The 10,702-nt window shown below is 36.8% G+C and overlaps 1 protein-coding gene across 1 annotated transcript; it reads right to left on the bottom strand.

The window, feature by feature from the left end:
• Positions 1-453: 453 nt before the first annotated feature.
• LOC139316895 (B- and T-lymphocyte attenuator-like) lies at positions 454-10,489 on the bottom strand. The gene is made up of 5 exons (XM_070943750.1): positions 10,340-10,489; positions 5,691-6,014; positions 3,496-3,663; positions 3,091-3,137; positions 454-1,822 (listed from the first exon to the last, which is right to left on the bottom strand). Exons 1-5 carry the CDS (start codon positions 10,407-10,409, stop codon positions 1,535-1,537), a joined length of 897 nt encoding a protein of 298 aa, XP_070799851.1. The 5' UTR covers positions 10,410-10,489; the 3' UTR covers positions 454-1,534.
• Between the last annotated feature and the right edge of the window lie 213 nt (positions 10,490-10,702).

The raw sequence follows: 10,702 nt of genomic DNA, 5'->3' as shown, positions 1-10,702 counted from the left end.
AGCCATCAAAGCTATATTAGAACATAAGGACAAAAGACAGTAAAAGCATGGGTTATAATAGAGAATCTCATCTGATCTCAATATCTCTGAATAACCAGAAATTGTATGTTACATTAAGCCATAGTTTGTCTAACCCTGGTTATTCAATAAATTATATTTTTTGGAAGATCACATTAGAATAGCTTCTGCAACACCAGGTAGTTGTTGAGCTTCCCCAATAATTACACAATGAACTGAAAATGCAGTAAAAATTAATAGAAGACAAGTTTTAATTCCTTAGACAACTCATTGATTTTTTGTTAAGCAATCGATATCTATTTCTAATTTTTATAGAATACAGATAAAGCATTCATCTATATCTTCTGAAAAAACAGCTCAGTAATAAACTGCTCATGAAATCAATAATGTAATAGATCTGATCAGAGAGAGTAATTTTTTTTTTATTAAGGGCCATATTCCTAATGAAGCAAAGAATGGATGAAGAACCTATAGATTATATCAAAGTTTCTAGTAAGTTCAAAGATATTAATAAAAGTATAAGTCACAAATTAATTGCTATATACATGAAAATAGCAATTAGTTTGTGACTTATATTTTTATAAATATCTTCGAAGTTACCAGAAACCTTGATATAATCTGTAATAGGCAAATGCTGCCACCTTACAAAGATAGGTGTAGAGGTTGGTGTAGAATGCAGTATTGCAGGCTAACTCACTGCTCACTGCCAGGAGTTCGATTCTGACTGGCTCAAGGTGATTCAATCTTCCATCCTTCTGGGATCAGTAAAATGAGGGCCCAGATTGTTGGGGGCAATATGCTGACTCTGTAAACCACTTAGAGAGGGCTTTAAAGCACTATGAAGCAGTATATAAGTCTAAGTGCTATAGCTATTATATGACCATTTTGCTATATTGTTATAGCATAGAAACTCCTTCATGTGGGTACTCCCTTGTCATGTGTTCTGTTAAGATTGAGAACTATGCTGTAGGTATACCACCAGAGAGTATATGAGAAGGGTCACTCAAACTATATAGGTCTCAACTAAGAAGCCAGACTAAGAGTATCCACAAACCCATTAATCATGAGGAGACAACAGAAAAGGAATCCCATAATGGATTGGTTATCACCCGGGTTTACAAGGACCATGGCAGTTACTGTCCCAGGGCAACTGCTGAGAAGTTAGTTACAGGGTTGGAGAAAGACCTAGAGACCTACTCTGCAAAAAACTTACAATACAATTCTATGGGAAGGGTCTCAAACATGCCAGATATGGTATCCCAAAAAAGGACAACAGGAATCCCAATTGCTGAGTCAGCAAATGTCTGGTTATACAGAGATACATCAGATAGCCACATGGAAATAGAGAGAGCAATTGCATAAAAAAATGTGATTCACTTTAACTATGCATTATCTGGCAAGTAAATAATATTTTTTCCCCACAAGAATGTTCCAAATAGAAACGGTATAAGTGGTGTTTGTGGATAAGCTTGATAAGCCATACTAGAGAACATAAAACAATGAATAATGTCCACTTTTAGTTCTTCAGTCTAATGATGGCATATTCTGTCAATTGAGTTTCTTCAGGGGTCTTGGTTCCCTGAAAAAGTTCTCCATGGCTCAATGTTGCATAAATAACTGAGTCCTCTTTATATTCTGGTAAACCTTCTTTGAACTTCATGGAACTTAGACTGGTTCTAGATGCCTTCTGGTAATTGTCTTGATTCTCATTGGGAACTTGAAACAAACAAGGCATGGAATCTTCACTGAAGATGGCTTTCTCATCTGAGAAATGAGCCGTGCTATCATTGCAGTGTTGAGTGTTCTTATAGCAATTATCAGCAAACATCACAATAACAAGAAATAGAAAATATAATAGATAAGTATAGTTAGTTGTCAGCAAACAAAAGAGCAATTACCAAACAATTTAATTATCAAGTATGATGTTAATTTTAAACACAGAAACAACATTTCTATAGAATTGAACATCCTACTAAGGAAATGTGTGAAAATAGAAAACTGTTATTCTCTTATTCTTTCCTTCTGCCATCATCATTCCATTTTCCTAATATTGAAATTGCAAACACTCTGATAGTGCAAATATGTTTATGCAGTTCAGCATGATGTAATGTGCACTGGTGGCATGTTATAAATCATTAGAAAGATAATATTTAGTAAACTATTGACTCAAAGGCTGAATCATCTTAAACCATACATGAATGGAAAAATCAATCATTGTACAAATGATAACATTCTGGAAGTAAAGCCTTTATTTTCATATTATATTCTGGAGAACTAAGCTAGAACTAAGGAGAACTAAGACAGAACTAACTTAAAACTAAGGAGAAATTTCATAACGATGAGACCAATCAACCAATGGAACAACTTGCCTTCAGAAGTTGTGGATGCTCCATCACTGGAGGCTTTCAAAAAGAGATTGGACAATAATTTATCTGAAACGGTATAGGGTCTTCTGCCTGAGCAGGGGGTTGGACTAGAATACTCACAACTCTATTATTCTATGAATAACCAGTTTGGTCTAATGGTTAAGGCACCAGGCTAGAAAGCAAGAAACAGGCCAGGCCAGAAAGCAAGAACTACAAGGGTAGGAGAAAGAATAAGGCAGTTAGTAAAATATGAATTAAACCCAAAAAAGGAAGAGAGTGTGAAAAAAGAAACTTAAGGTGACACCACGTTAACTTTCTTTCATATAACTGTCTCATGTCCAAGATTTTGTTACTGTAGTCTATAACAATAAAGTAAAAATCCATGTCTTTTGGTGAAATCTATTTCCCAACCTGGCCTACATTGAAAGGATGATATGACAAGATTGTAAGAGGAAAAACATTATTATGTGTATTAAGTATTTGGAGGTGAGACAGGAAAGTGTGATATTCAATGAAATTTTCCAATGTAGGTGATTCATTTTTCTTTTCCTCCAGTTCATCAGCATCCTAAGACTAATGAACAAAAGATTGGTTTTCCTGCTGATATCTCTTTATTATAAAAAATGTTATTTAGCTACATCTGCAATGGCATATATAGGAAAAGATGAGAATAAAAAATTAAAGACATGTTAATAATAAAACATACCCTGTTATTTCCACTTTCTGGGTTTTTTACTTTCCGGGCGTTTTTTACTGAGAAGGAAAAGACAGCATGTTGTTAAAATAACCTTACATTGTTCATAAATATATTTTCTCATAAAGGAAACATCTCAGTATCTTTTTAAATAAATCAAAACTGTTTCTGAAATAAAGGTTGTTGATTTTAAATGCTAATGTCCTTTTCTCTTCATAGAATCAGATATTAATATTTGAAATCAACAACCTTTACTTAAGAGTTTCGTCAGCCTCAACTAAGTAGCCTAATTAATACTTCCAAAAGCATACAAAATAAATTAAAAGATGATTTGAAAGCAAAAGGCAGAGACTGGAAAATCTCTGATTATGGAACCCACTGAGGATTGAAAGAATGAAAATTATTTATATAACATACCTTGATGCCTCCTTGTGAAATACAGCCATCCAAAGCAGCCAACAATGAGGAACAGAGTACCAAGAGATGATATGGAATAAATCATAATCAACATCTTGTTCTTTTCAAGTAGTTTCTGATCTTCTGTAGTATTTGTAGTACTTGGAAACACTGTTGCGTTACTGTGATCTATACAGACAGTGTATTTAAAATTTTATTAACACTCAGAGCAATAGCAGCATGGTTTTTAATAAAGGCGCTTTGTAGCCGCTTAGTTCAAAGGAGTTCCAGGATGCACTGTAGATAGAATAGTATCAATAAATCTAAAAGGTCAGAGAGGTTATGTGAAAGGAATAAATTGCAGGTTGAAAGAAAATGTGTCAGTAAAGGTCTCAGTGTTGAGGATGGGGTTTTATAAGTATTCCTATTTACCAGCATTATTTCCCATGTGAGAAAAAGTCTCCAAAGCTGTTAATAGGTCTTGATTTCCCGCACTCAATTCAGTATTCACAATTATTTTTAAGCTTTTAAATATTAAGACACAAGACTATATCAATGGAGATTTTCAGTCATACAGGTTGTGGTTGTCCCAAAGGTGCTTTTTCAAAAGGCAATTGGACTTTGTTTGAAGATGTTTCACTTTTCACTTTTGGGACACCAGACTATAAATCATTCAGTTTTACGTCTTGTGGCAATTTGCAATGTGTTTGCTTGGCTCTGATGTTCAGTACTGTGTGAATACAGCTATTATGGTTATAACTGTAACCTTTTTAGGCTTATTATGGTTATGAACATGGTCAAATATCACTAATATACCATATTTTAATGTCCAAGCCCATGCAATGTTCAAGTCCGAGTAAATCTGGCCTTGAAGAGAAAAAAAATACTGAGTTCAATCAGGAAAGCGATTTGAAGATTGAACATAAGGAATTGAAACTTTGCATTTCTTACTAAATAACACAAACATTTGGGGATATGATAACTAGTTTGCTGTAGTGGTCAAAACACTAAGATGGAAACTGTGATTCCGTGAATTCTAATCTGGCCCTAGGCACATAGACAATTGGGTGACCTTGGGCTGGCCCCTCTCTGTCAATCCTAGAAGCAGACAATGGCAAACAATTTCCAAAATCTTCCCAAGAAAACTGCAGAGACTTATTCAGGCAGTCAACAGAAGTCAATACTGACTTGAAGGTAAAACACACACACACCGGGAAAGGGTGGGGGGGGGAGAGAGAAGTTGTAATTGTTGGAAGATGGAAAACAACAAATCAGCCCTTAAATTAAACTCAGTAAATATATTTTTGACTGCTATTACAACAAAGTTGGAGCTAATTTGTTCTGCTTTGCAAAAAAAACATGAGAGCAGATACTAGAAACATCCTCTATCATGTTAGTGATGAATGCTAAGGCGTGATATTGAAAAAGTTTAGTAATCCAGATAATTTAACAAAACCCATGCAGGATGCTATGGAAAAATGAACTTTTTCAAGTAGTCTGCTCCTTGTAAGATATAGTTATTCCTCCAAATTGTGTTTGGAAGTGGACTGAATGAGGTTTTTACGTTTTCTATAACTAGTCTCTGGACCAGTTGAAGTTTCTAGATACCTTTCAAAGGTAGCTCATATTATGGTTCAAAATTATATAATTGGAGCATTTATTACCCAGAAGTAACATACCATGGAACAGACATAGTACTCTACTACTTTTTAACTGTGCGAATACAGATTTGGCAATCTAAAAAACTGGACATTCACATTCAGGCCTATACCTAAATTGTGAACCAGAACGTGATCTCATCCTCAACAAAATAAATTTCTATTCCCTGATCATCTTGTTCCAAGAGTAGCTTTGTTGGTTTTATTTTAAGCTTAAATTTATAACCCTTATCTGGTCTGTTAACTACATTAGTCACTTATTTAGAATGAAAACGTAGATTTTTTTAAAATAAAAAGATTAAAAAATAGTTTTTATTAGTATAGCATAGATAATCATATTGTTGATGATAATGTTGATTTTTTTTGAGCATAATAACATAAAAAGAGAGTCATTAGTTGATAATATCAGCAGATTGAATGAATTATTAATATTTTAGTGTCTGTCTCTTCCCAACTTCATAACTACTCCCAAGGCATTATGCTGAACTATGTTGTGTGAAGATGGGTGGTGCGAGAGCTTTAAATGATAAACTGAATAAATACTGCCTGAAAACTTACCTTGAACAATTAATTCTACAACATGACTTGCAAGTTTATTTTCTCTTACTATCGCTTCACAACGATATTGCCCACTGTCATTTTTATGAACTGATTGAAAATTCAAAGCAAATGTCTTTTCACTTATCCATGAAATGGACCGTTCTTTTTCAGGATACAAAATATGGAACTTCTCTTCGCTCTTGTTCAGCATATACCAGTTCATTATAGGCTTTTTGATGCAGTAGGTCACCGGGCACTCTAGAATGGCTGAGTCACCAAGATTTCTATAGTATTTTGTACCTCTTTCAATAGTAATGGTGGTGCAGTTATCATCCTCAGAATCTGAGAGAGAAAAGCAAGATGGGAAATTATGTTTTGCATAACGTATGTATCTCAGTAGTAGCAATGTACGCAATATCTAACAGACATCTTTTATCACTTTCTGTGGGGGATTTTTTTTTCCCTTTCACAAGTTAATTTTTTTTGTAAGTCTTATTTAAATGTCAGGAACACATAGGCTTTTGAACATGATGATAATAAACGTTCAGTGACCAGTGAATATATTTAGAATTATGCAAAGTTGTCATAGGCTTTATATTGGCTTTGGGACTACTAGTTTGTTCACAATAAAAAGTGATACCATTGCTGAGTAGTCAGAAACAGAAGCCAGGTATGAAAGTTAGAAGATCAAAGGGTTAAGGACCCAAATTTATGAACAGCCTTCTTGACAGATAAATCAACTTCCCTATCATTAGAACATCTAATGAGGCTTCTGTTCCCTTAGACGATATAGGAACCCAATAGCAACAAGTAAATTTAAAGTCCCCAGGCCCTCACAGACATTGAGAAAAGCCCAGGCCTATTCCAGTTTAAGACTCTCAATTATCATTACTCACCACCTCTAAAATAACAGATGGAAAAGTTTGCTTCTTAAAAAAACAAACAACTAATTTAAAATCAACTTTTCTACATGAGAACCAAGTCAAATAATTCCTTTTCTTCATCCTCCTGTTTGACTTTAAAAGTCACTTTTCTAAATAAATGCCAAAAGCTGATAGTGTAGCCGTTACTGAAAAAAGCAGAAATGATTAAAAAGTCATTGCAAATACTTGAAGGCTGAATTAAAATAAGGTGTCTGAAGTTTGAGAATTGGAACCCATCAGTGCCTTATATCAGAGTTCCCCAATCTTTCCAGTTTTGCAAATTGGGGGGGGGGGCAACAGGATGGTTCTACGAGAGTGGCTGGCAAGCGCATGCAGCTCCATTTGCATGACCGGCGTGCACATCCACCACTCACACAAATGGAGTGTGTGTGTGCACGTGCTTGAAGTTTCCATGGCCTGGTTGCAACCAGCTCACGGCCCAGTAGTGGGCCGCGGTCCAGAGGTTGGGACTCCTGACTTATATAACTTTTGGGAGATGTAGAAAAAGAAGTTACAATAGGTGAAATAGGACTTTTGATGGTTTATTTGGGCTAGAAACAGTGTAGGTTTAAAGTAGAAACAATTCATGTTTTCAAACTTCGGAGTTATTTCTTTGGATGTGTAAAAGTATTATTGAAATTTGCAAGGGGAAAGCCTAATAATTCTCTTTTGACATTTCATATGAAGCTTGCAAACTTTTTGATAAATATATAAATAGTCTGTGAAATTGTAAATTTGGATTCTTGTTCTTTTTTTCCCCCATTCTAGTGTTATATTTAAAAAATTCTTCCTGTTTTGGGCCTAATTGCTGGTGTGATATGTTTGTAGTGATTATGGTATGGATATATACATTAACAGAAGTAACTGTCAACCATTAATCAATAATCTTAATACTGGTGGGGGCAAGGACAGTGGTGGAATGAGAGATAATCAAAATAAGTGGATGTAATTTATTGGTGCACAAAACTTGCACCAAGGGAAAAAAATTGAGGGGGAAAGAAACAAGAGCCTAAATTTGTATTGCAGATAAGGATATTAGAAAAGGACAAATATGAGTAGGTAAGAACTGAGAGAAAAATTCAACTTCCCTTTCCAGGACTTAGAAATAAGTTCTCCTCTTACCATTTTAATTCCTCATGTGTAGTATGTCAACTCATTTGAAACAACTAACCTTTGTTCTTTTCATGTGGACAAGAAAAACAGAAGTTAAAGGAGAAGTGGAAGCCCCCCAAAAAACCATATTTTAAGGGGAAGCAAAATTCCTCTGATCAAGACAGAGAAAACACTCATATGCAGGTTAGGCCAGGGATTCTCAACTCTTTTGTACACAATTCCCTACAATGATAAATATATTTGTCTGCTTTTCCCATCAGAATTCATTTCTACTGCTGGCCTGAAACCAGGTTCTCACAAGGCTCCAGCAATGGTAGATTAACATTTGAATACTCTCTTCCCAAGAACCAGATCTAGAGCAGGGGTGGAATTTGACTGGTTCGGACTGGATTGTGTGTACCGGTAGTGGCAACTTGAAGTCGTTTGCCGAACCGGTAAAAACCACCCATGGTTGGTCCCTCCCACCCCCACCCGCTTGCCCGCTTGCCACTCACCCGCCACTCACCCCTTCCGCTCTGTGTGTATGCCCGAGAAGGAGGAGAAGACCTGGCTGAACTTTTCTTCCTTCCTTCGCAGCAAAGGGAAGGGAGCCTGCTTGGAAGGGAGCTGCGGCAGCCTGCCTGTCCCTTTAAGGTATTCGACCCCCGGGAGGTAGGGGGGGACCATAAAGGGAGCAGCAGCTCTGCTGTGAATGGAGGCTTCTCACTGCCACAGCATTCAACATTAAATGCTGCAGCAGAAAGATTCCGAAATTTTCTCCCTCCATTCACAGTGGAGCTGCTGCAGCCTGTACCTTTAAGGTGCCCCCAGAAGGGAGGAGGCCAGGGAGGGACCATAAAGGGAGCAGCAGCTCCGCTGTGAATGGAGGTTTCTCTTTGCCACAGCATTCAACATGGCTGCTTCTCTCCTCCTTTTCGGGCTCATACACACAGAGCAAACATGAGAAGGAGATGAGAAGCAGACAGGTTGAACACTAGAAGACTTGGTTGAACTTTTCTGTCGGTTCTGTGGGCGTGGCTTGGTGGGGTGATGCTGTTCCACCTTGCCGTGAGTGACGTCAAGTTAGCCATGGCCACTCAGTCACATGACCCCCACCAAACCACGCCCACAGAACCAGTATGAAAAAAAACTGAATGTCACCCCTGATCTAGAGATCCACATTGCCTGGCTGACAGCAGTGTGTATATCTGGGAAGGATGAAGACAGACTGGTGGGATAAACCCATGTGGAAAGCAAGAGAAGCTGATATTAAAATATCTGGAACCTAGCAGTCTGCTATGCCAATAAAGCAACTATTCAAAAGACCCACTTTGGTAAAGTGGTTAAGGTGTTGGCCTAGAAACCAGGAAATTGTGAGTTACTGCATAGTCTTGCCTTAGACACAAAAACCGGTTGGGTAGCTTTGGGCCAGGCTCTCATTCTCAGCCCAACCCTCCTCACAGAGTTGTTTTTGAGGGGGAATAGGAAGAAGAAGGGGTATTAGTTATATTTTCCACCTTGAATTATATATTAAAAAGTGGGATAAAATCTACTAATTATTATTTTGTCATTAAAAATTCTCTTCCTAGATCCCCCTTGCCTTCCAATTCACATGTCATCCCAGGCCAGCCATTTGGCTTTACAACCATGCCCAAATTTTCTCAATAAGTTTTGGATCTCCAGGCTAAGTCAAGATTAGGACCAACCATAATACATTTTTAAAAACAAGGAAAGTTGAAATCACCATAGATGGTACTACCGTTCCCTTTGATACTCTATTCCAGGGGTGTCAAACTCACTTCGTCATAGTGGCGTCACGTGACATATCGGGACTTTTCCCCCTTTTGCTAAACCAGGAATAGGTGTGGCCAGTGCATGACACATCCAGCCTGCGGGCCAGGAATTTGAAGCCCTGTCTATTCCAAATTCCCACATGTTAGGAAGAAGGTGTAAACTAGGGTTGTGCAAAGTATCCCCAAGTGGTTTTTCACAGTGAATATTAATGGGCACTTAAACTTAAATCTATAAACTTGTTTTTCATAACATACATGTTTGCTTCGATCGTCTCTATTTTTGTAGTATTTATACATGTGCATATATGTGTATGTATGAATACACACACACACAAAATGCAATAAACACATTTTTGCATTTTTGAAAAAAATATATATACATTTACTGTTTTTGCACATTTCACAAATTAAAATCCAAACTGCTTTTTTATCCATTGGCTCATGTTAAAATCTGTTAAACATTTGCTGACAAAATGCACTTGTTTGTAGTTAAATTAAAAGAACTGGCCTGCGCAAACCTGCTTTATAGGAAGCTACATTCTAATCAGATCTAGAAAATATACATATAACTGTTTATCTATACTATTCAATCACATAAACACAAAGAGTACAATTGAAAAATATACTGTGTTGCTTTTTTGTCCTGCGAAAGTTAACAACTTGGTCATAAATATGTTTAACAGAATTAGAATTTTAATAAGATATGGATGAAGAGTACTAAGCTCATATCATGCTTCATATATTCATCTAAATAGAGCTGTAGTTTTCCCACACAAATCCTTATGCAGCATCTAGAAAGAGAATTCATGCACATATTGCTATTATTTTGAAGAAGATCTTTCTTAGTAGTGTCCCTTACCATGTGTCAATGAGTTGTCCACCATCAGCATCAACAAGAGAAGCAGTAGTACAACGTTGCCTATGTACATGGCCTGGACTTCTCCTCACTTCAGGGTCATTGTGAAAATGGAAGGGAATCTGTGGAACAGATATATTGTCTTTAGCATCATTGGACATTCTTAAGTCATCTTTGAGTGCTCACAAGCAGCGAGATCATGAGAAGTGAAAGAAAGAAGTGGGTGGAAAAGAGCTTTATCTCACACAAAGCAGATTTTTTTTTCAGCCCAGATCATCCTGCAGTAGAATTGCTGCTCTTGGTTTCCAAACACAACCTTACTGTTGTGCTATCTTTTAGCATCTTTTCCATCTTGTAAGAGGAACC

This window comes from Pituophis catenifer, unplaced genomic scaffold (assembly GCF_029215685.1).
Source record: "Pituophis catenifer annectens isolate HBS135680 unplaced genomic scaffold, rPitCat1.0.hap2 SCAF_4, whole genome shotgun sequence".
In the NCBI taxonomy this organism is placed as follows: Eukaryota; Metazoa; Chordata; class Lepidosauria; order Squamata; family Colubridae; genus Pituophis; species Pituophis catenifer.
Note: the sequence above shows the minus strand (reverse complement) of the source record. Positions and strands in the feature narration are given on the sequence as shown.

Coding starts and splice junctions, on each gene's coding strand:
- LOC139316895 (XM_070943750.1), bottom strand. CDS start 10,409: ATGTACATAGGCAACGTTGTACTACTGCTTCTCTTGTTGATGCTGATG. Junction 3,664..5,690: donor TGTAGAATTAATTGTTCAAG/GTAAGTTTTCAG, acceptor CTGTCTGTATAG/ATCACAGTAACGCAACAGTG. Junction 1,823..3,090: donor CAGAAAGTGGAAATAACAGG/GTATGTTTTATT, acceptor AATTGCTATAAG/AACACTCAACACTGCAATGA.